This window comes from Salvelinus alpinus, chromosome 28 (genome assembly GCF_045679555.1).
Source record: "Salvelinus alpinus chromosome 28, SLU_Salpinus.1, whole genome shotgun sequence".
NCBI lineage: Eukaryota > Metazoa > Chordata > Actinopteri > Salmoniformes > Salmonidae > Salvelinus > Salvelinus alpinus.
This window is the reverse complement of record NC_092113.1, coordinates 22445506-22471578: the sequence shown is the minus strand read 5'-3', so window position 1 is coordinate 22471578 and position 26073 is coordinate 22445506. Positions and strand designations below refer to the sequence as shown.

The 26073-nt window shown below is 46.2% G+C and overlaps 1 protein-coding gene across 1 annotated transcript in view; it reads right to left on the bottom strand.

Moving 5' to 3' along the window:
* Window positions 1–5736, bottom strand: part of LOC139557422 (beta-catenin-like protein 1) — a 36257-nt gene extending 30521 nt beyond the window's left edge. Inside the window, exons 1-9 of the mRNA XM_071372214.1 lie at window positions 5513–5736; window positions 4770–4952; window positions 4526–4632; window positions 4205–4344; window positions 3975–4072; window positions 3471–3564; window positions 2868–2959; window positions 2588–2660; window positions 2012–2070 (exon numbers count right to left, since the gene is read on the bottom strand). Coding sequence (XP_071228315.1) covers window positions 2012–2070; window positions 2588–2660; window positions 2868–2959; window positions 3471–3564; window positions 3975–4072; window positions 4205–4344; window positions 4526–4632; window positions 4770–4952; window positions 5513–5542 — 876 coding nt within the window. The 5' untranslated portion in view covers window positions 5543–5736. The remainder of the gene's footprint in view (window positions 1–2011; window positions 2071–2587; window positions 2661–2867; window positions 2960–3470; window positions 3565–3974; window positions 4073–4204; window positions 4345–4525; window positions 4633–4769; window positions 4953–5512) is intronic.
* Window positions 5737–26073: the final 20337 nt, after the last annotated feature.

Here is a 26073-nt window from a genome sequence, read left to right as displayed (position 1 = left end):
TGCAAGGAAACACATGCTGTCATCATTGCTTTGCATAAAAAGGGCTTCACATGCAAGGATATTGTTGCCAGTAAGATTGCACCTAAATCAACCATTTATTGGATCATCAAGAACTTCAAGGAGAGCGGTTCAACTGTTATGAAGAAGGCTTCAGGGCGCCCAAGAAAGTCCAGCAAGCGCCAGGACCATCTCCTAAAGTTGATTCAGTTGCGGGATCGGGGCACCACCAGTACAGAGCTTGCTCAGGAATGGCAGCAGGCAGGTGTGAGTGCATCTGCACGCACAGTTAGGCAAAGACTTTTGGAGGATGGCCTGGTGTCAAGAAGAGCAGCAAAGCAGCCACTTCTCTCCAGGAAAAACATCAGGGACAGACTGATATTCTGCAAAAGGTACAGGGATTGGACTGTTGAGGACTGGGGTAAAGTCATTTTCTCTGATGAATCCCCTTTCCAATTGTTTGGGGCATCTGGAAAAAAGCTTGTCCGGAGAAGACAAGGTGAGCGCTACCATCAGTCCTGTGTCATGCCAACAGTAAAGCATCCTGAGACCATTCATGTGTGGAGTTGCTTCTCAGCCAAGGGAGTGGGCTCACTCACAATTTTGCCTAAGAACACAGCCATGAATATAGAATGGCACCAACACATCCTCTGAGAGCAACTTCTCCCAACCATCCAGGAACAGTTTGGTGACGAACAATGACTTTTCCAGCATGATGGTGCACCTTGCCATAAGGCAAAAGTGATAACTAAGTGGCTCAGGGAAAAAAACATCAATATTTTGAGTCCATGGCCAGGAAACTCCCCAGACCTTAATCCCATTGAGAACTTGTGGTCAATCCTCAAGAGGCAGGTAGACAAACACAACCCCACAAATTCTGACAAACTCCAAGCATTGATTATGCAAGAATGGGCTGCCATCAGTCAGGATGTGGCCCAGAAGTTAATTAATAGCATGCTAGGGCGGATTGCAGAGGTCTTGAAAAAGAAGGGTCAACACTGCAAATATTGACTCTTTGCATCAACTTCATGTAATTGTCAATAAAAGCCTTTGACACTTATGAAATGCTTGTAATTATGCTTCATCATTCCATAGTAACATCTTACAAAAATATCTAAAGACATTGAAGCAGCAAACTTTTTGGAAATTAATATTTGTGTCATTCTCAAAACTTTTGGCCACAACTGTACAGTTCTTATGATCTGCTGAAACTTCAACAGTGTGAGGTGAGTTTGAGACATAGATGAATCAGAGAGAGAGAGGAGGATCTAGGGTTGGGCGGTATGGAAATTCCTGGAAGTTCCTGTACCATACCGGGGGATATGGTATTACCGGCACTATTTCTACCAAACATTTTTTTTTGTATGTTAGAAGATATTGCAGATGCTAGCTAAATGCTAACAAGCAAACATTAACTAAATGCAAAGTCAGACAACCCAGCTCATGAAATTAAACAACTAGCTATCTCAAAAGACTACTCACACTTAATCCAGGAGGAGATTGATTGTCTCTGCTGTAACCAAGAAGCTTAATCATGCAAGCTAGCCACCTATAGCTAGCACTATTGGTTAGAACCTGTAAGTAAGCATTTCACTGTAACGTCTACACCTGTTGTATTCGGCACACGTGACAAATAAACTTTGATTTGAAGTTAGTAAACCAAATGCATAGCTGGAACACTGAGCTGGAGAAAATGTATTTGGCACATCTTAGTTAGTTAACTTATAGAGTTATAATATGTTTAGCTGGCAAACAGTAGTGAACTTTCATCTCTTTTGTGCTGCTCAACATTGGATTGTCACATTACGTTTGCTCCATGTGCTCTTTGAAAAACAAACATACCATGTGACATGCTCAAATTAATTTTGTTAATACAATTTTTATAAATAATAATACTTTTGGGGGGGGGACAAGGTATTGAAAATCATACCGTCGGTATTTCAAAATACTCCGGTATAGGGTATATTGCACAAGCCTAGGAGAAGCAGTAGAACATGTGAAAAGACAAGCTTACAGAGAGCTGCTGCAGTAACACGTCAATTCCATCCAGCTCCCCCAAGAGCTCCCTGGTGCCTGGAAGTAGAGTGAGAGAGAAGGTGGGAGGAGAGGAAAAAACAGAAGGGGAGGATGCAGGGAGTGGAAAGGAGAGAGAGAGAAAGGGAAGGAGAGAGAGAGAGACAAACTGTTAAAGGAGTATGGCGCATAAACATCGAAAAACATGGTGATAAAAACCAAGGGAGAAGATGAATCGATCCAGCTCTTGAGCTGCTATATGCAACACAGCACAACCAACCCAGGTAGCTAAACTCACTCAGAGGGGAACAGAGAGGAAAATGAGATTGATATTCTTTTTGAGTTCTATGTTGCCCAGTCCATTACTGATCTGGACATGGTGCCTGTCTGTTGTCCTGCAGCATTCCAAGGTCTTCTGGACCCAGCCACTCAGACAAATAGTATACTTTAACCAGTCATGATACTCTACTATTTTGGTCCACAGCCACAACAATCACCTCTACGGCTGACTACATTAGACAAAAAACATTTTTATCACAATGTACAGCAACTACAGAGAAAAGGGCTGGAAACGTACTGTCATTGTTTTGAAGCAAGATAGCCAAGACTTCACTGCAGTACAGCTTGTTAGCATCGAAAGGAATCTTTGCCTGAAAGAGAGAAAGGGAGGGGCAAAATCAGTGATAACATGACACAATCTGTGACAGCATGAGCAATTGAAAGCCTACATACACCATACTGTAGGTATAGTTCTACAACAGCCACATTTCAACCAGACATATCGACGCAGACTGCAAAAATCTCTACATACGGCATCAATAACCAATGGAATGTGTCATCTTCAGTTATAGCCTGACCTTGATTCTTTTTAGCAACCACTGCATGAGTCCTTGCTGAGCTGCTTCTGTGCACAGGCCAGGCCTGAACTCTGCCATGTTCTCAATGATGGCTGATGGAGAGAGATGGGAGAGAAGAGAGAGGTGAATATGGGACTATCAAATTATGACAGCACCTCCTGAGAAGTATAGAGGTCTCAGATACCTTTGCTAATATTTGCATTATAAAGCCATCTGAGACACCTTATATCTCACTCATTCAGCAGAAGGGCGGCAAAACCCCAACGGAAAAAAGAGCGAGAGAGGGAGAGAGAGAGAGAGAGAGGAGAGACAAGTAGTGGGAGAGATGGAGAGAGAATGAGTCAATGAGTGAGAGACACACAGAGAGGCCTGCTGGAGGAGAAGGAAGCCTTTATCACTTATTCCAACTGAACAGACACCATCCTGGAGGACATGAGCCTGTAAGCCCCAACCAGGAAGCAGACAAAATACTTATTCAAGCCTGGAGAGCTGCCTTGATAAGACGCCATCAAAACACAAGTACTGAGCCCAAATTACATTTTACGAAGATAAATAATCCCCATATTTTGTCCAATCATGTACACATTGTGCAGTGCGTCTTACCTAACGTGTTGTAGACTCCATCAGCTTCCTCCTTCACCTGCTCATCCAGCCTCTCCATGTTCTGCACCAGAAGGGCCACAACCTGTCCCTCCAGCTACAGTTAGAAAAGGAGACAGGTTGTCATCACAGGATTATGGGATACTGTGTCGTGTGTGACAACATTAAAGGCTCATGCCTCATTTCCGCTGCTAATTTATAAGTCGTGTAAGACCAGAGCGATTTCACCTTTGCCTCGATGGTCTTTTTTAAATGTCAGCAGACTTTATGACGGGGCACTCAACCTTTCCCAGAAAATGGCCAATGACTTTGCTGCTGTCAAAGTGAGTGCAAAGGGAGGGCTAAAATAGACAATTTTAACTATGGCCATTAGCTGGGATTGAATGTGCTTTTTCTATTGAGTTCATTATCATCAGCATCAGTATGGTTGTGGATGCATGAGAAATAACAAGAAAATGCCAGAACCTAAATGCATGCATTGATTGTATACAAACAAACTGGACTCACCAAAGAGTCTATGAGTACTTCAGCCCCCTCCTCACTTTCATGAAGTGTGTCGATGTCTGTCAGCTCTTGTAACAAATCAACCACTGCAATGGCGATATGTAGGAAAGGCTAAGGATTTTTTCAGTTTATCCTGGGTTCAGTCAAATGCATAGAATAACATAAGTACAGGTAAATTAACTGAATTAAAGAGTGAAGCATGCTTAGTAAGCCATCTTTGAAGGAAAGGATATCTGTGTTCTCATGGCTGAGTAAGCCCAGCAGGGAATGGACAGCATTGAGCTCCACCAACAGGTGGTAGAGATCAGGCATGGTGGCTATGACATGCATCTCCTGGATGATGTCATTCAAATCCAGCTCTGTTTCCATGAACCTGGACAGCGGAATAATAAAATATGTCGTACATGTAAAATAAGTCCTGACTTGTTGAATACATTGTCATGTTATTGAAGCAGCAAGTCAATTTACCCTTACCATAGATTGATAACTTCTTAAGCAATAATATTTCATGTATAGTTGAACTCAGGAGGAACGTTTCCCTCTCATTAACTTACCTCCCTGGGGTGTCTGGGAACTTTATCCTCAGCTCTTGGTTCTTGTAGGACCTTTTTTCAAAGGTCAAGATCATTTTCTTCACTGAACTCTCATCCACTGGTTCACCCTGTATAATTACAACAACAACAAAAAGAGTGCCCTTTAGTGAAAAGTGTTACCAAGACAACAAAATTATTTTAGGAACAAGATCAGCACATTAAGCTATGTATGCATTCGTTATCATGTCACTTAAACGTTTCCCACCTCTTGGTCATCTGCATCCTCATCATCATCCATGAGTTTCTCCAGTATTCTCTTCCTATCACCACTCGGGTCTTCACTGTCCTCTCTCTCCAGGTGTCTGGCCAGTTCTCTGCCGGCCTTTTTGTTTCTGGGGTCATCATCATCATCATCACCAGCCCGTAGACGTTTTGCCCCCCTGTCAGGCTACAATGAACATTAACACATGTTAAGCAGGTACCTCAAAACAGTAAGGTCATAAGGCTTTGCAATGTGTGTAATGCATCCAAGCAACGAGTTGGCCAAACAAAAAGTAAACAACGGAGAAAATTAACATGCATTCATCGTCAAATGTAAATAGTACTTGATTCCTATAACATAATGTTAGTTTTTATATTTGATGCTCAAATTATATTCCATGAGAGGGACACTGCTTTAGCTAGCTAGCTAATACAGCTGAACTAGGCAAGAGTTTATCACAAACTAGTTACAACAGAAGAGTTAGCTAGCTAACGTTAGTTAACTAACTAGCAAAGTAGCAAGTCTAACTTGCCATCTGATAGCCATCTCTTTCATCTGTCACATCCTTAACTAACTTAGCTAGTGAACTTGGTTTATTAGCTAACTAGCAATCATGTTAGCCTGTTCGCTAGCAAATGTGGCTAGCTAGCTATGGTCAAAGACAATGGCGGTGGTTTAAACATTTATTTTGCTAGCTAGTCAACAGTTGCAGCAAACACTAAGGATGTCTCACTAATGAACGTTACCTGATAATTCAGTAGCTCGCCTACATCCATGATAAAGGGTTATCCAAAATGTGGAAAAATAAACCATTAAATGTTAAGTTATCGGCAACAGTTAGCAAGCTCCAGCTATCCACAATGAATACAGGCTAACTTGCTAGTCGCGCAATTTCCCGCTATCAACTCAAAACAGAAAAATCTGTCGTAAAGAACTTCGTTGTCGTGATATTCTGAGGAGAAGGCTTGCTTTGGAGTCATGGGAAACTGCAAACGTGAGTGTCTGGAAGTGGGTGTGTCAACAGAAGTGGGAGGGTGAACAGAAGTTGGTGTATGGAAAGCGAATCAGCTAATTGGACAGATTTGTTGCCGCTCAAAACCGTTTTGAGTGGCTGCTGTGTGTTTTCAAGCTTTCGGAGTGTGGTCTTGGTCGGCAGAAATTATAGTAAGAAATGTCAGTTAGGCTATTATTTTGCCATGCACTTTGAGCTGTGTCTTTGGTGTAGCTACCTAAGTTCTTCGTAGATGTATACAAGCTAGCTTTTTATTGCTGCATAACATTAATGTGACTATAATCTACCAACCTAGCCTGTTAAAGTACACTGAACAAAAATATGAATGCAACATGCAACAATTTCAAAGATTTTACTGAGTTACAATTCATATAAGGAAATCAGTCAATTGAAAAAAATTCATTAGGCCCAAATCTATGTATTTCAGGTGATTGGGAATACAGTTATGCATCAGTTGGTCGCAGATACCTAAAAAAAAGTAGGGGTGTGGATCAGAAAACCAGTCAGTATCTGGTGTGACCACCATTTGCCTCATACAGCACCACACATCTCCTTCGCATAGAGTTGATCAGGCTGTTGATTGTGACCTGTGGAATATTGTTCCTCTCCTCTTCAATGGCTGTGCGAAGTTGCTGGATATTGGCGGGAACTGGGACACGCTGTCGTACACTTTGATCCAGAGCATCCCAAACATGCTCAATGGGTGACATGTCTGGTGAGTATGCAGGCCATGGATGAACTGGGACATGTTCAGCTTCCAGGAATTGTGTACAGATCCTTGTGACATGGGGCCGTACACTATCATGCTGAAACATGAGGTGATGGCGGCGGATGAAGGGCACGACACTGGGCCGCAGGATCTCGTCACGGTATCTCTGTGCATTCAAATTGCCATGCAATTTGTGTTCGTTGTCCGTAGCTTATGCCTGCCCATACCACAACCCCACTGCCACCATGGGGCACTCAGTACACAACATTGACACCCGCTCGCCCTCACGACACATTACACACTATCTGCCATATGCCAGTACAGTTGAAACCGGAATGAATCCATGAAGATCACACTTCTCCAGCGTGCCAGTGGCCATAGAAGATGAGTATATGCCCACTGAAGTTGGTTACGATACAGAACTGCAGTCAGATCAAGACCCTGGTGAGGACGACGTGCACGCAGATGAGCATCCCTGAGACTGTTTCTGACAGTTTGTGCAGAAATTCTTCAGGTTGTGCTAACCCACTGTTTCATCAGCTGTCCGGGTGGCTGGTCTCAGACGATCCCGCAGGTGAAGAAGCCGGATGTGGAGGTCCTAGGCTGGTGTGGTTACACATGGTCTGCGGTTGTGATGATGTTGGAGGTGGCTTATGGTAGAGAAATGAACATTTAATTCTCTGGCAACAGCTCTGGTGGACATTCATGCAGTCGGCATGCCAATTGCACACTACCTCAACTTGAGACATCTGTGGCATTGTGTTGTGTGACAAAACTGCACATTTTAGAGTGGCCTTTTATTGTCCCCAGCACAAGGTGCACCTGTGTAATGATCATGCTTTTTAATCAACTTCTTGATATGCCACACCTGTCAGTTGGATGGATTGTGCACAACATTTGAGAGAAATAAGCTTTTTGTGCATTTGGAACATTTCTGGGATCTTTTATTTCAGTTCATGAAACATGGGACCAACACATTATATATTGTTTATATTTTTGTTCAGTGTAGTTATCATCACCAAGAGTTCTGTTTGCGGTTAGCGACTGTTAGTTAACGTTATCAGCTCATCTCACTAACTATACATGACCAAATGTATGTGGACACCTGCTCGTCGAACATCTCATTCCAAAATCATGAGCGTTAAACCTTGTGTGGTGTTCGGGTCTGTGGGACCCATTTTCAATGTTTACGAAAATAAGAATGATACAATTAATAATGTTTTCAAACTGAGACTCATTGACCTTGGCAAATGCTCTATGTAGAACATGTAAAAGAACACATTTTCATTGAGTGCACACTGTGCACCCCCCTACACATTTATATTACAACTGTGGTGTTCAGGTCCACTGCACCCGAGGGTAATACAAATGTGGGAAAGTGTGTCTGTAGGTGAAAACAGGTAAAAATGAGAAAAAAAAAGTTTGCTGTGTCCCTTTACTCTGTCTTCCTCCTCCCTGGGCCTGCTGTTTTAACATAGCACCAATAACCTGTCTACCTGTCTCCTGCTTTTCTCACACTCTTTACCCTTTGTAGTGTGTGAAATTACACAATGTCTTGTGCGAACCTGCACAATGTTATTACAATACATTATTTCGATACATTTTAAAAAATGTCAGTATTTTCCCACACTCTACTCCAGCTAGGTGCAAATTGGGGGAGAGACAACAAATAAATAGCTTTGCATGTGTGGCTCCTTACCACAATCAGTCAGTATGGAAAAAATAATCTCTGCTCAGAGGGCCTTAGAAATCATTTCTGCAGAGAGAGAAGCTGGTGTGGAAGGAGCATCTTCCACTTTGGAAGATGAAGAATTTTCCAAATATGAGGATCATGTCTCTGTCAATTCGGAGTTTGACAGTGAGATGGAAGAAGAGGATGAGATTGACACTCGGCCAGCCCCAGGACAAGCCCGTCAGCAGCTAGCTCATCAGTAGCCTGCAGGAGGAGAAATATTTGATGTTGAAGAAATAAATTGAAATTGAATGGTCTTCTTGCAGAGGAATGAGCCACCAGGCATGGCTGCCAACGTGATAAGGATGCAACCAGGGCCAACGCGGATGGCGGTTACTCATGTGCAGGACATAGTTTTCTTTTGAACTGTTCATCCCAGACACCATCCCAAAAATCATTCTGCACTGCACTAATTTGGAGGGACTGTGTGTTTTTGGAGACAGATGGAAGGAGATGGTCCAAACTCATTTACATGCATACTTTGGGGTTCTTGTCCTTGCTGGTGTTTTCAGATTCAGTGGGGAATCCACAGAATCCCTGTGGGATGCAGAAACTGGCAGAGAACTTTTCAGTGCAACAATGTCTCTGGAAAACTTCCACATTATTTCCAGGATTATCCTCTTCGATAACCGAGACACCAGCTCGGCAGCAGAGACCAGCTAGCTGCAATCAGGTCAGTGTGGGAAAAGTGGGTGGACTGCCTTCCCCTTTTTTACAACCCTGGGCCCAACGTTACTGTTGATGAGCAGCTTATGCCATTTAGACAGTACATTCTGTCTAAACCCGCAAAATATGTAATCAAGATCTGGGCTGCCTGTGATGCTGCTTCATCATATGCGTGGAACTTGCAAGTGTATACGGGGAAGGGAGATGGAGGAGCCCTTGAGAAGAACCAAAGGATGCAGGTTATCCTGGATGCGACACAGGGACTCCGTGGCCACAACATCACATGCAATAACTTTTTTACTTAGCACAAGCTGGGACAGGAGCTCCTCAAGAGGAAGCTGATGATGGTAGGAAGAGTACGAAAAAACAAGCCAGAGCTCACACCTCAGCTGTTAAATACACGGAACAGGCTTATCAATTCCTCTAAGTTTGTGTTCACGGCCGACACGTCCCTAGTGTCCTACGTGCCAAAGAAAGGCAAAAATGTGGTACTCGTGAGTACACTGCATAGGGATGGGAGAATTTGTGGCCAGGAACATCAAAAACCAGAAATCATAATGGATTACAATGCCACAAAAGGAGCGGTGGACAATTTAGACAAGCTGGTGACTGGCTACAGCTGCAAAAGAAGGAAAACCCTGCACTGGCCATTTGTGATATTCTTCAACATCTTGGACATCTCGGCGTACAACGGGTTTCTCATCTGGAAGGCGTTGAACCCAGTTTGGAACAGAGGGAAGCTCCAGAGGAAACATCTCTTTCTCGAGGAGCTGGGCAAGGCATTGGTAAGACCTCAAATCCAAAGGAGACAACATATCCCAAGGACCCCAGCTTCTGCAGCCATCGTGAGGAGGATTCAGGAGGAGGATACTGGTGCCCCATCCACCCGACCCACAGAACCAACAACTCCAATACCAGAAGTAAGTGTGAGTGATGTTGTTGCATGTGTGTCAGACTCTCCTACCTTGGCCTGCTGTAACTATATATGTGAGTGAGATGTTAGTAAAATTCCTGAACTAAGTGTTTTAATTATTCTGGATTGCAGCCGGTAGCAACAAGAAGAAGCGCTGCGATGTGTGTGGGCCCAAGAAGGACAGGAAGACACAGTACACATTCATCAAGTGTACTCGGCTTGTATTTCACAGATGTCGGTGAGAGTTTGAACATCTAGCCTGTCACGTTCTGACCATAGTTCTTGTGTGTTTTGCTTGTTTTAGTGTTGGTCAGGACGTGAGCTGGGTGGGCATTCTATGTTGTGTGTCTAGTTTGTCTGTTTCTATGTTTGGCCTAATATGGTTCTCAATCAGAGGCAGGTGTTTTATGTTGTCTCTGATTGGGAATCATATATAGGTGGCTTGTTTTGTGTTGGGGTTTGTGGGTGGTTGTTTCCTGTCTTTGTGTTTTCTCTGCACCAGATAGGGCTGTATCGGTTTGCCACATTTGTTATTTTGTATTCGTTGTAAGTGTTCACTGTTTATCGTTTTATTAAACATGTTGAGCACTGGCTACGCTGCGTGTTGGTCCGATCCCTGCTACACCTTCTCTTCTCTTGAAGAGGAGGAAGGCTGCCGTTACAGAACCACCCACCAATCTCGGACCAAGCAGCGTAGCAACGGGCAGCAGCAGCAGCAGCGAGTTCAGGAGTGGACATGGGAGGATGAGCTGGACGGAAAAGGACCCTGGGCAGAGCCAGAGGAATGTCGCCGCCCTAAAGCAGAGCTGGAGGCAGCAAAAGCAGAGAGGCGGCATTATGAGGCGCTAGCAAGGCAGAGCGGCTGGAAGCCCGAGAGGCTCCCCCAAAAATGTATTGGGGGGAGGCTAAAGGGGTGTGTAGCTGGGTCAAGTAGGAGACTTGAGCCAACTCCCCCTGCTTACCGTAAGGAGCCAAGGATGGAACCAGAGCCAGTGAGGGCGGTATTGGAGGTGAGCGAAGTAGAGACTGTGAAGGATCTAATGGGGAAATTGGAGGAGAGAGAAATTAGGGATTTGCTGGTTTGGTGCATGAGGCACAACATCCACCCGACGGAACATGTCGGGGATTTGATGTCACCTGAGTCAGCTCTCCATACTCGTCCTGAGGTGCGGGCTAGCCGTCTGGTGAAGACTGTGCCAGCCTCACGCACCAGGCCTCCTGTGCGCTTTCCTAGCCCTGCACGTCCTGTGCCAGCTCAGCGCACCAGCTCTCCTGTGGCAGCCCCATGCACCAGCTCTCCGGTGCCGGCGCCACGTACCAGGCCTCCAGTTCCAGCACCCTGCACTCGCCTTCAAGTGCGTGCCCTCAGCCCAGTACCATCGGTGCCAACACCACGCACCAGGCTTCCTGTGCGTCTCCAGAACTCTGTTCCTCCTCCACGCACTCTCCCTGTGGTGCGTGTCTCCAGCCCGGTACCACCAGTTCCGGCACCACGCACCAAGCTTACTGTGCGTATCCAGAGCCCTGTACGCACTGTTCCTTCTCCCCGCACTCGCCCTGAGGTGCGTGCCCTCAGCCCGGTACCACCAGTGCCGGTACCACGCACCAGGTGTATAGTGCGCCTCGAGAGTCCAGTGTGCCATGTTCCTGCTCCCCGCACTAGCCTTGAGGTGCGTGTCTACAAACTGGTACCACCAGTTCCGGCAACACGCACCAGGCCTACTGTGCGCCTCAGCAGGTCTGAGCTGCCTGCCTGCCCAGCGCCGTCTGAGCTGCCTGCCTGCCCAGCGCCGTCTGAGCTGCCTGCCTGCCCAGCGCCGTCTGAGCTGCCTGCCTGCCCAGCGCCATCTGAGCCATCCGTCTGCCCAGCGCCATCTGAGCCATCCGTCTGCCCAGCGCCATCTGATCCATCTGTCTGCCCAGTGCCATCTGAGCCATCCGTCTGCCCAGCGCCATCTGAGCCATCCGTCTGCCCAGCGCCGTCTGAGCCGCCCGTCTGTCCCGAGCCGTCAGAGCCGCCCGTCTGTCCCGAGCCATTAGAGCCGCCCGTCAGTCAGGAGCCGCTAGAGCCGCCCGTCAGTCAGGAGCCGCCAGAGCCGCCAGCCAGTCAGGAGCCGCCAGAGCCGCCAGCCAGTCAGGAGCCGCAAGAGCCGCCAGCCAGTCAGGAGCCGCAAGAGCCGCCAGCCAGTCAGGAGCCGCAAGAGCCGCCAGCCAGTCAGGAGCCGCCAGAGCCGCCAGCCAGTCAGGAGCCGCCAGAGCCGCCAGCCAGTCAGGAGCCGCCAGAGCCGCCAGCCAGTCAGGAGCCGCCAGAGCCGCCAGCCAGTCAGGAGCCGCCAGAGCCGCCAGCCAGTCAGGAGCCGCCAGAGCCGCCAGCCAGTCAGGAGCCGCCAGACCCGCCAGTCAGTCAGGAGCTGCCAGAGCCGCCCGCCAGTCATGAGCTGCCTTCCAGTCATGAGCTGCCCTCCAGTCATGAGCTGCCCTCCAGTCATGAGCTGCCCTCCAGTCATGAGCTGCCCTCCAGTCATGAGCTGCCCTCGAGTCATGAGCTGCCATTCAGTCCGGAGCTGCCATTCAGTCCGGAGCTACCTCTCTGTCCTGAGCTACCTCTCGGTTCGGAGCTGTCTCCTCAGTCTGATGGGGCCCTTTGTGAGGGTTCCTAGGCCAAGGTCGGCGGCGAGGGTCGCCACTCAAAGGACGCTAAGGAGGGGGACAAAGACAATGGTGGAGTGGTGTCCTCGTCCAGCGCCGGAGCCGCCACTGCGGACAGATGCCCACCCAGACCCTCCCCTAGAGTTTTAGGGGGTGCGTTCGGAGTCCGCACCTCAGGGGGGGGGGGGGGGGGGGGTACTGTCACGTTCTGACCATAGTTCTTGTGTGTTTTGCTTGTTTTAGTGTTGGTCAGGACGTGAGCTGGGTGGGCATTCTATGTTGTGTGTCTAGTTTGTCTGTTTCTATGTTTGGCCTAATATGGTTCTCAATCAGAGGCAGGTGTTTTGTGTTGTCTCTGATTGGGAATCATATATAGGTGGCTTGTTTTGTGTTGGGGTTTGTGGGTGGTTGTTTCCTGTCTTTGTGTTTTCTCTGCACCAGATAGGGCTGTATCGGTTTGCCACATTTGTTATTTTGTATTCGTTGTAAGTGTTCACTGTTTAACGTTTTATTAAACATGTTGAGCACTGGCTACGCTGCGTGTTGGTCCGATCCCTGCTACACCTTCTCTTCTCTTGAAGAGGAGGAAGGCTGCCGTTACAGAACCACCCACCAATCTCGGACCAAGCAGCGTAGCAACGGGCAGCAGCAGCAGCAGCGAGTTCAGGAGTGGACATGGGAGGATGAGCTGGACGGAAAAGGACCCTGGGCAGAGCCAGAGGAATGTCGCCGCCCTAAAGCAGAGCTGGAGGCAGCAAAAGCAGAGAGGCGGCATTATGAGGCGCTAGCAAGGCAGAGCGGCTGGAAGCCCGAGAGGCTCCCCCAAAAATGTATTGGGGGGAGGCTAAAGGGGTGTGTAGCTGGGTCAAGTAGGAGACTTGAGCCAACTCCCCCTGCTTACCGTAAGGAGCCAAGGATGGAACCAGAGCCAGTGAGGGCGGTATTGGAGGTGAGCGAAGTAGAGACTGTGAAGGATCTAATGGGGAAATTGGAGGAGAGAGAAATTAGGGATTTGCTGGTTTGGTGCATGAGGCACAACATCCACCCGACGGAACATGTCGGGGATTTGATGTCACCTGAGTCAGCTCTCCATACTCGTCCTGAGGTGCGGGCTAGCCGTCTGGTGAAGACTGTGCCAGCCTCACGCACCAGGCCTCCTGTGCGCTTTCCTAGCCCTGCACGTCCTGTGCCAGCTCAGCGCACCAGCTCTCCTGTGGCAGCCCCATGCACCAGCTCTCCGGTGCCGGCGCCACGTACCAGGCCTCCAGTTCCAGCACCCTGCACTCGCCTTCAAGTGCGTGCCCTCAGCCCAGTACCATCGGTGCCAACACCACGCACCAGGCTTCCTGTGCGTCTCCAGAACTCTGTTCCTCCTCCACGCACTCTCCCTGTGGTGCGTGTCTCCAGCCCGGTACCACCAGTTCCGGCACCACGCACCAAGCTTACTGTGCGTATCCAGAGCCCTGTACGCACTGTTCCTTCTCCCCGCACTCGCCCTGAGGTGCGTGCCCTCAGCCCGGTACCACCAGTGCCGGTACCACGCACCAGGTGTATAGTGCGCCTCGAGAGTCCAGTGTGCCATGTTCCTGCTCCCCGCACTAGCCTTGAGGTGCGTGTCTACAAACTGGTACCACCAGTTCCGGCAACACGCACCAGGCCTACTGTGCGCCTCAGCAGGTCTGAGCTGCCTGCCTGCCCAGCGCCGTCTGAGCTGCCTGCCTGCCCAGCGCCGTCTGAGCTGCCTGCCTGCCCAGCGCCGTCTGAGCTGCCTGCCTGCCCAGCGCCATCTGAGCCATCCGTCTGCCCAGCGCCATCTGAGCCATCCGTCTGCCCAGCGCCATCTGATCCATCTGTCTGCCCAGTGCCATCTGAGCCATCCGTCTGCCCAGCGCCATCTGAGCCATCCGTCTGCCCAGCGCCGTCTGAGCCGCCCGTCTGTCCCGAGCCGTCAGAGCCGCCCGTCTGTCCCGAGCCATTAGAGCCGCCCGTCAGTCAGGAGCCGCTAGAGCCGCCCGTCAGTCAGGAGCCGCCAGAGCCGCCAGCCAGTCAGGAGCCGCAAGAGCCGCCAGCCAGTCAGGAGCCGCAAGAGCCGCCAGCCAGTCAGGAGCCGCAAGAGCCGCCAGCCAGTCAGGAGCCGCCAGAGCCGCCAGCCAGTCAGGAGCCGCCAGAGCCGCCAGCCAGTCAGGAGCCGCCAGAGCCGCCAGCCAGTCAGGAGCCGCCAGAGCCGCCAGCCAGTCAGGAGCCGCCAGAGCCGCCAGCCAGTCACGAGCCGCCAGAGCCGCCAGCCAGTCAGGAGCCGCCAGACCCGCCAGTCAGTCAGGAGCTGCCAGAGCCGCCCGCCAGTCATGAGCTGCCTTCCAGTCATGAGCTGCCCTCCAGTCATGAGCTGCCCTCCAGTCATGAGCTGCCCTCCAGTCATGAGCTGCCCTCCAGTCATGAGCTGCCCTCGAGTCATGAGCTGCCATTCAGTCCGGAGCTGCCATTCAGTCCGGAGCTACCTCTCTGTCCTGAGCTACCTCTCGGTTCGGAGCTGTCTCCTCAGTCTGATGGGGCCCTTTGTGAGGGTTCCTAGGCCAAGGTCGGCGGCGAGGGTCGCCACTCAAAGGACGCTAAGGAGGGGGACAAAGACAATGGTGGAGTGGTGTCCTCGTCCAGCGCCGGAGCCGCCACTGCGGACAGATGCCCACCCAGACCCTCCCCTAGAGTTTTAGGGGGTGCGTTCGGAGTCCGCACCTCAGGGGGGGGGGGGGGGGGGTACTGTCACGTTCTGACCATAGTTCTTGTGTGTTTTGCTTGTTTTAGTGTTGGTCAGGACGTGAGCTGGGTGGGCATTCTATGTTGTGTGTCTAGTTTGTCTGTTTCTATGTTTGGCCTAATATGGTTCTCAATCAGAGGCAGGTGTTTTGTGTTGTCTCTGATTGGGAATCATATATAGGTGGCTTGTTTTGTGTTGGGGTTTGTGGGTGGTTGTTTCCTGTCTTTGTGTTTTCTCTGCACCAGATAGGGCTGTATCGGTTTGCCACATTTGTTATTTTGTATTCGTTGTAAGTGTTCACTGTTTAACGTTTTATTAAACATGTTGAGCACTGGCTACGCTGCGTGTTGGTCCGATCCCTGCTACACCTTCTCTTCTCTTGAAGAGGAGGAAGGCTGCCGTTACAGAACCACCCACCAATCTCGGACCAAGCAGCGTAGCAACGGGCAGCAGCGACAGCAGCAGCAGCAGCGAGTTCAGGAGTGGACATGGGAGGATGAGCTGGACGGAAAAGGACCCTGGGCAGAGCCAGAGGAATGTCGCCGCCCTAAAGCAGAGCTGGAGGCAGCAAAAGCAGAGAGGCGGCATTATGAGGCGCTAGCAAGGCAGAGCGGCTGGAAGCCCGAGAGGCTCCCCCAAAAATGTATTGGGGGGAGGCTAAAGGGGTGTGTAGCTGGGTCAAGTAGGAGACTTGAGCCAACTCCCCCTGCTTACCGTAAGGAGCCAAGGATGGAACCAGAGCCAGTGAGGGCGGTATTGGAGGTGAGCGAAGTAGAGACTGTGAAGGATCTAATGGGGAAATTGGAGGAGAGAGAAATTAGGGATTTGCTGGTTTGGTGCATGAGGCACGACATCCGCCCGACGGAACATGTCGGGGATTTGATGTCACCTGAGTCAGCTCTCCATACTCGTCCTGAGGTGCGGGCTAGCCGTCTGGTGAAGACTGTGTCAGCCTCACGCACCAGGCCTCCTGTGCGCCTTCCTAGCCCTGCACGTCCTGTGCCAGCTCAGCGCACCAGCTCTCCTGTGGCAGCCCCGTGCACCAGCTCTCCGGTGCCGGCGCCACGTACCAGGCCTCCAGTTCCAGCACCCCGCACTCGCCTTGAAGTGCTTGCCCTCAGCCCAGTACCATCGGTGCCAACACCTCTTCTCTTGAAGAGGAGGAAGGCTGCCGTTACATAGCCCTTCTTTCTGCCTCACGTCATCTCGCCATCGGCCATCTTGCACCCTCTCTGGGAGATTGTGTTAACGTGACTCTGTGTCCGTGTTCCCAGTTCTTCCATAGATTCTAAGGGCCTTAGCTGTAGGTCTCCATAAATTCAGAGGCAACAAGTTTGCACAGATACCATAGAGTGACATTGAATTTAGATGTTATATGGTAATTATACAGGTGATCACTTTTACAGGACTTATTCATTTGATTTTCATTATTTGTTTCCTGCCCGTATCTGCAATTTTAGGCATTGTAATTACATAATCATAATACGGTTATTAATTATAAAATAATTACAGAGCAATTATGGCATGATGCGACACACACACACTTACACACACACACATACACACACTGTGCAGCCTTGACAGTCCTCTAATCGATGCTCCACCAGTGTCTGTTTACAAAAATAAAGATTCAGCGCAGGGCCGCATGTGAGACAAGCAGAAAATCACCTTTTCAATCTGCGTCATTCAGGATTTATGAGTGTTGTCTGGCAGGGGCCTCCATCTTGTCGCCCTTCACTGTGACCAGCGATCTGTGACAGTAGAGCAATAGCAACAACATCCAAACAGGAGGCCATTGTAAACCAGTCAAGCTTGAGATCCCATCAACTGCCAACGTGATCTCAGGGCAATTTGTATTTGTCTGTAAGTAAATGTGTGACACTACATTTAGTATATGTTACGTTACGTTAGGTTACATTATAAAAGGAATAGCGGTCGTACAATATCATATGAATTAGAGGACGTATAGTATCATACCTCTTACCCGGTTGTACAATAACACACGAATTGGATAATGTAACTTATCATACATCTTGGAGGATAGTATTGCACGTCTTTATCTGAGACACCAAAGGATAATTAGGGGAGAATTTACCTTGGTTATGTGAATTTATGTAGCAGGTTAGGTGAATTGGGTTAAGTTTAGAGTAAGGGTTACGGGAAGGGTTAACTACAATGCTACAGTTGTCCCCGACGCGACTAGAAACATGCAACATTTGGATTGCTAGACTGTCACAGATTACGCCCACCCATCCTCCTCGACCAACCTCCCTACTTTCGTTTCTGTCTCATTTAACTAGACCATTAGTACTGCAAGTATTGTACGTCTTGGAGGTGCTCAGAAATATGTAAAGTATATTTCGTATGGCTCTGAGGCCAGGCTGCAGCAACACAGGGGGAAAAAGAGAAGGAGACGGGGGCAGTAAAATCCTAATATACTGTACATTGAAAGCACAAGCAGTTTGGCAAAGCGAAATATACACACTTCATGGTGCTGTAATTGATGAAAAATATGTTTGTTCTTACCAATCCAGTGAAGATAACCCTACTGTATAAAAGCAGGGTATTGATAAACATTTGTCGAAAAGGAGAAAAGTGTGAATGGCTCTCGTAACTGGTCAGCAGTGTCTCCCTGCTATATATGTAATTAAAATCTGTCTTAACTCACACTCCACATGGAAAATATACCATAAGGTCTCTAAGAAACACTGCTGGAGGTGATATCTCTCATCACCATGGCAACTGTAAATGGTTGGCTACTGAGAATTACTCCTTTTTGCTGTAAATAGTGTGTGTGGTAATTCTAAATTAAATGTAGCTATTTCTTTTTCATGGGGTGCACAATTGTTATTTTAATGTGCTTCATGTCTATATTACTTTAGTCTGTCTGGATTCTTTGCTTGATTAAAAGTTTCCTGCGAAGACATGAGAGAATAACTGTAGATCTACTGTGAACGCTTGAAGTTAGAGAAAGAACCCAGTTGATGAATGGTACAGCATTACAAACCAGGCCCAAGACATATTTTGAATGAAACCATTGGAACATCTATTAAATATGTCAAATGAATCTTTGGCTGAAAATACATTATCCAGAGACCTAATTAGCAACAACTGTTATGGTTCTATGGTTGTTATAGTTTTTCTATTACCTCCCTCCTAAAGCAATAAAACAAGGCCTGATACTACGGTGCTATTATTTCCTCTACCCACCTCCAGATGTATAACTTGATTAACTGCAGGTAAAACTTTGTTTAATCTTTAATACACAGATACAACATCAACTATTGTTTTAAAGAAGTTAACCTGGTCCTAAACTTAAAGATGGTCAAGGGAACCGTATAAGCCTACAACTGCACTCTATTATGTTAATAAACATGTGATGTGGTTACTGATTACCGTTTCCTCCATTTTGTCCTTGTGGCATTCAAATCAACATGCAGGAGCATATTCCGAATAGTGGCTCGGCTCTGACAACAATGTTAATCAACAACCAACTGCAAAGGGGATCCCCTGACAGAAGGAAAGCCAGAACTTGATGTAGTTTGCTTCAAAATTAGTTTATATTCAGCTCCTCAGGTTCCCACACTAAATCGTCCTGCAGAAAGACATGACACACATTGATCTAAAAACGTGAAAAACAAGTAGACCTACTGTATGTAGGGATATTATACTAACGGTAAAACATTTGAACCTTGTCAGTGCCATAAGGCATGCATGCCTGAGGAGACAGAGTCAGTGAAAGTCAGGTACTGTAAAACATAAAACAGGAGATATCACAGAGGACAGGGTTTCTCCTGTATCTACAGCTGCAGTACAGTCATCATGTGAGCAATGAATTTCAAGGACCATTTGGCAAAAACGAATAAAAAAGAAAACCTTGAAATCAATCCACTCTTGTTTCCTCCTGCTGAACCACAAAGCCACCATTAATAACCCCTGTTCAACAGAATGATTAACTTGTACCATGATCCCTGAAGATGTTGGGTCTTTTTATGCGGAGTCTTCTGGCTGTGTTAATAACATCTCTTCCCCCCAATGTATTTGGGCTGTGCCGCTGGATCATTTCCATAGAATAATTTCCATTGAATGATCCATCCTTCCAAACGGAACAATATAATTTCACACAAGCTGTGAGAGCTGATTACCCTAATCCGCGGAGGTCACCAGTGATTGCATCACAGCAGAGCAGATACGCTGTGTGCACCCGAATCCACACTGTGACTCCATTATTTAACATCAGGGTGATCTGGTGGCCTGAATTAGTCAACTACAAAGCATTGTTTGACTCCACATTTCACCCTGAGATACAGTGCATTCGGAAAGTATTCAGACCCCTTAACTTTTTCCACATTTTGTTACGTTACAGCCTTATTCTAAAATGTCTTTAAAAAATAATTAAATCCTCATCTACACACAATACTCCATAATGACAAAGGAAAAAACATATTTTTAGTAATGTTTGCAAATTTATAAATAAAAAAAAACAGAAATACCTTGTTTCAATAAGTATTTAGACCTTGTGCTACGAGACTCAACATTGAGCTCAGGTGCATCCTGTTTCCATTGATTATCCTTGAGATGTTTCTACAACTTGATTGGAGTTCACCTGTGGTAAATTCAATTGATTGGACATTATTTGGAAAGGCACGCGCCTGTCTAAGGTTCCACAGTTGACAGCGCATGTCATAGCAAAAACCAAGCCATGAGGTCAAAGGAATTGTCCGTAGAATTCCTAGACAGGATTGTGTTGAGGCACAGATCTTGGGAAGGGTACCAAAAAATGTCTGCGGCATTGAAGGTCCCAAGAACACAGTGGCATCCATCATTCTTAAATGGAAGAAGTTTGGAACCACCAAGAATCTTCCTAGAGCTGGCCACCTGGCCAAACTGAGCAATCGGGGGAGAAGGGCCTTGGTCAGGGAAGTGAACAAAAACCTGTTGGTCACTCTGACAGAGCTCCAGAGTTTCTCTGTGGAGATGGGAGCACCTTCCAGAAGGACAACCATCTCTGCAGCACTCCACCAATCAGGCCTTTATGATAGAGTGGCACCGACGGAAGCCACTCCTCAGTAAAAGGCGCATCACAGCCCGCTGGGAGTTTGCCAAAAGGCACTTAAAGGACTCTCAGACCATGAGAAACAAGATTCTCTGGTCTGATGAAACCAAGATTTAACTATTTGGCCTGAATGCCAAGCGTCATGTCTGGAGGAAACCTGGCACCATCCCTACAGTGAAGCATGGTGGTGGCAGCATCATGCTATGGGAATGTTTTTCAGAGGCAAGGACTGAGAGTCTTGCCAGGATCGAGGCAAAGATGAATGGAACAAAGTACAGAGAGATTCTTGATGAAAACTTGCTCCAGAGCGCTCAGGACCTCAGACTGGGGCAAAGGTTCACCTTCCAACAGGACAACGACCCTAAACACACAGCCAAGACAACGCAGGAGTGGCTTCGGGACAAGTCTCTGAATGTCCTTGAGTGGCCCAGCCAGAGCCCGGACTTGAACCCATCGAACATCTCTTGAGAGACTTGAAAATAACTTGGCAGCGATGCTCCCCATCCAACCTGACTGAGAAGAATGGGAGAAACTTCCCAAGTACAGGTATGCCAAGCTTGTAGCGTCATACCCAAGAAGAGTCGAGGCTGTAATCGCTTCCAAAAGTGCTTTAACAAAGTACTGACTAAAGGGTCTAAATACTTATGAAAAAACAAAACAGTCATTATGGGGTATTATGTTTATTTTTTACCTTTATTTAACTAGGCAAGTCAGTTAAGAACAAATTCTTATTTTCAATGACAGCCCATTGGGTTAACTGCCTGTTCAGGGGCAGAACAGCAGATTTGTACCTTGTCAGCTCGGGGATTTGAACTTGCAACCTTTCGGTTACTAGCTCTAACCACTAGGCTACCCTGCCGCCCCAGGTTGATGAGGGAAAAAAACGATTCAGTCAATTTTAGAATAACGCTGTAACGTAACAAAATGTGGAAAAAGTCAAGGGGTAAGAATACTTTCCAAATACAATGTATGTCCACCTTCCTCTTGCATGCTATTCCTCCCCAAAACAATTTACGTTCAATTGTTTCAGGCCTATACCTGTAAGTGTGTGACAGCTGTCAGGGTGTGTCAATTAAGGAGTCAAATGGTTCCCACTAGATAACACAACCACAAAGTCAAAATGGGTATTAATCGTTAAAAAAAATATGAAAACAAAAATGTGCTTTTTAATTCTATAATTTAAGGATACGATTAGGCCTAAGAATAACAGTATGTTTCAGGATATGGTTTCCATTTTTTTGTGTACTTAAGTATATTTAAAACCAAATATTTTTAGACTTTTACTCAAGTAGTATTTTACTGGGTGACTTTCACTTTTACTTGAGTAATTTTCTATTATGTATCTTTACTTTAACTAAAGTATGACAGTTGAGTGCTTTTTCCACCACTGACTGTAAACATACGGAGGAGGAATGGTTGAGTGGGGTGTTTAGGGATAGAGGGTTTGCCTGAATATAAAAGATTGTATTCTGGAGCCTATAAATGTAGCAATCACTTAACTCGATTGTTACAGAAAGGCTGAAATAAACCTACATTTTAAACCCATATACTGTAAACAAGTTAAACTTGCCGTCCATACAGGCCATTGTTTTTCAAGAACATGGATGAATAGGATCCCACTGGGCACAGACATCAGTTCAATGTTTAGTTTTGATTTACATTTGGTTGAGTTGTCAACTAACGTGAAATCAACAAAACATTTCACCATGTCATTGGATTTAGGTTAAGAGAGAGAGAGAGACTGAATTTTATCTTGGTCATGAATATGTTCACTACGGCCTGTGCTTTGGAGGACGGCTAGAGGACCAGGTGCTGTGCTTGGGGCAACAAATCTGCATACACACACACACAAAGTCACAGACACAGAGACATGCACAGACTTTTATTTGTTTTTATTTATCCTTTATTTAACTAGGCAAGTCAGTTAAGAACAAATTCTTATTTACAATGACAACCTACCCCGGCCAAACCCTAACCCGGACGATGCTGGGCCAATTGTGCGCCGCCCTATGGGACCCCCAATCACGGCCGGTTGTGATACAGCCTGGAATCGAACCAGGGCCTGTAGTGACGCCAATAGCACTGAGGTGCATTTCCTACAGTTTAGAAAAACCAGAGGGTAAAACAATCTCAGATCCTTTTGCACAGACACACATACACACTTCAGTTTCTGGCAAATCCTTGCTGTGTCTATCACCTCCACTCTTGCTGTGGGGTAATTTAAGCCACAAGTGATGCTTATAAATCTAATTTCCATAAGCTTCTATATTTTCTATGAATAATTTACACTTGAAGAATCCAAACCAGTGCCAGACATGAGATGTGGCCAGACATGAGAGGTGGTCTCTGAATCCATTACTGCCCCTCAAAACAAGAACATGCATACCTCGCTATAGCATTTGATAGACAGATACAGTGGCAAGAAAAAGTATGTGAACCCTTTGGAATTACCTGGATTTCTGCATAAATTGGTCATAAAATTGGATCTGATCTTCATCTAAGTCACAACAACAGACAAATTATTGTATTTTTCTTGTCTATATTGAATACATCATTTAAACATTCACAGTGTAGGTTGGAAAAAGTTAATTGGAGTCAGGAGTCAGCTAACCTGGAGTCCAATCAATGAGACCAGATTGAAGATGTTGGTTGGAGCTGCCTTGCCCTATAAAAAACTCACAAAATTTGAGTTTGCTATTCACAAGAAGCATTGCCTGATGTGAACCATGCCTCGAACAAAAGAGATCTCAGAAGACCTAAAATTAAGAATTGTTGACTTGCATAAAGCTGGAAAGGGTTACAAAAGTATCTCTAAAAGCCTTGATGTTCATCGGTTCACGCTAAGACAAATTGTCTATAAATGGAGAAAGTTCAGCACTGTTGCTACTCTCCCTAGGAATGTCTGTCCTGTGAAGATGACTGCAAGAGCACAGCGCAGAATGCTCAAAGAGGTTAAGAAGAATCCTAGAGTGTCAGCTAAAGGCTTACAGAAATCTCTGGAAGATGCTAACATCTCTGTTGGCGAGTCTACGATACGTAAAACACTAAACAAGAATGGTGTTCATGGGAGGACACCACTGCTGTCCAAAAAAAACATTGCTGCATGTTTGAAGTTCACTAAAGAGTACCTGATTGTTCCACAGCACTACTGCCAAAATATTCTGTGGACAGATGAAACTACAGTTGAGGTGTTTGGAAGGAACACACAACACTATGTGTGGAGGAAAAAAGGCACAGCACACCAACATCAAAACCTCATCCCAACTGTAAAGTATGGTGAAGGGAGCATCATGGTTTGGGGCTGCTTTGCTGCCTCGGGGCCTGGACAGCTTGCTATCATCGACGGAAAAATTTATTCCCAAGTTTATCAAGACATTTTGCAGGAGAATGTTAGGCTGTCTGTCAATTGAAACTCAATAGAAGTTGGGTGATGCAACAGGACAACGACCCAAAACACAGAAGTAAATCAACAACGGAATGGCTTCAACAGAAGAAAATACGCCTTCTGGAGTGGCCCAGTCAGAGTCCTGACCTCAACCCGATTGAGATGCTGTGACATGACCTCAAGAGAGCGGTTCACACCAGACCTCCCAAGAATATTGCTGAACTGAAACAGTTTTGTTAAGACGAATGGTCCAAAATTCCTCCCGACCGTTGCGCAGAAAACTACAGAAAACGTTTGGTTGAGGTTATTGCTGCTAAAGGAGGGTCAACCAGTTATTAAATCCAAGGGTTCACATACTTTTCCTACCCTGCAATGTGAATGTTTGCACATTGTGTTCAACAAAGACATGAAAACGCATAATTGTTTGTGAGTTGTTAGTTTAAGCAGACTGTTGGTCTACTGTTGTGACTTAGATGAAGATCAGATCAAATTTTATGACCAATTTATGCAGAAATCCAGGTAATTCCAAAGGGTTCACATACTTTTTCTTGCCACTGTACATATACGTACTGTAACATGCTGTTAAAAAGCTGAACCTTCACTTCTAATCAGGGGTTGGAACCGGTTCAGGGAATTAAACCGGAAAATAACAAACATTTTCAAGGAACAGAAACAGAACCGGTAATGAAAGTGATCCATTTTCCATACAGAAAGTGATCCATACAGAACCGTTATTTTAAAAGCATGGGAACCGGTTAATAATGTTATTTTACATTCCAGGCAATTTTTTTCTAGTCCAACAAAAAAACGCAACAAAGTGCCTATGCAAAGCCCTCTCTGTCACTCAAAAACTTGCCAGCGTGCGTATATGTTTAAGCTACCTGCCCCTCCCCCCTCCGACGGATAAGCTACTGTACTGACGTTAGAAGCATGATACAGAAGATTGGCTAGAGAAGAATGGATTCACTTTTTGAATGCTAATTAAGGATACTATAGGCCTAGTTATCACATTTCACATGACCATTTCACAAAATGACCTGCCCTTTTTTATCCCAATTTTGATCTTGTCTCATTGCTGCAACTCCCCAACGGGCTCGGGAGAGGCGAAGGTGGAGTCATGCGTCCTCCGAAACATGACCCGCCTAACCACGCTCCTTAACTTCTCTAGGATAGGAGGCAGCATTTTCACGTTTGGATGAAAAGCATACCCAAATTCAACTGCCAGCTACTCATCCCCAGAAGATAAGATATGCATATTATTAGTATATTTGGATAGAAAACACTCTGAAGTTTCTAAAACTGTTTGAATCATGTCTGTGAGTATAACAAAACTTATTTAGCAAGCGAAACCCTGAGGACAAACCATTCAGATTTTGTTTTTGAGGTCACTCTCTTTTCAATGGATTTTCATTGGGAATCCAGATTTCTAATTGACATTCTTGCAGTTCCTACCGCTTCCACTGGATGTCAACAGTCTTTAGAAATTAGTTGAGTTTTTTTCCTTTGTGTAATGAAGAAGTACGGCCATCTTGAACGAGGGTCACTTGAAGTGTACTGTTTGTTAGAGGCGCGTGACCAGAAAGCTAGCTACAGTTTGTTTTAATCCTGTATTGAACACAGATCATCCCGTCTTCAATTTTATTGATTATTTACGTAAAAAAATACCTAAAGTTGTATTACAAAAGTAGTTTGAAATGTTTTGGCAAAGTTTACAGGTAACTTTTGAGATATTTTGTAGTCACATTGCACAAGTTGGAAGCTGTGTTTTTCTGGATCAAACGCGCCAAATAAATGGACATTTTGGATATATATCGACAGAATTAATCGAACAAAAGGACCATTTGTGATGTTTATGGGACATATTGGAGTGCCAACAACAGAAGCTCGTCAAAGGTAAGGCATGAATTATATTTTTATTTATGCGTTTTGTGTTGCGCCTGCAGGGTTGAAATATGCTTCTCTCTCTTTGTTTACTCTGTTCCTCAGATAATAGCATAGTTTGCTTTCGCCGAAAAGCCTATTTGAATTCTGACATGTTGGCTGGTTTCACAACAAGTGTAGCTTTAATTCGGTATCTTTCATGTGTGATTTAATGAAAGTTAGATTTTTATAGTAATTTATTTGAATTTGTCGCTCTGCATTTTCTCTGGCTTTTGGCCAAGTGAGACAGTAGCGTCCCGCCTAAACTCAGATGTTTGGATATAAATATGAACTTTACCGAACAAAACATACATGTATTGTGTAACATGAAGTCCTATGAGTGTCATCTGATGAAGATCATCAAAGGTTAGTGATTAATTTTATCTCTATTTCTGCTTTTTGTTACTCCTCTCTTTGGCTGGAAAAATGGCTGTTTTTTACTGTGACTTGGCTCTGACCTAACATAATCGTTTGGTGTGCTTTCGTCGTAAAGCCTATTTGAATTCTGGA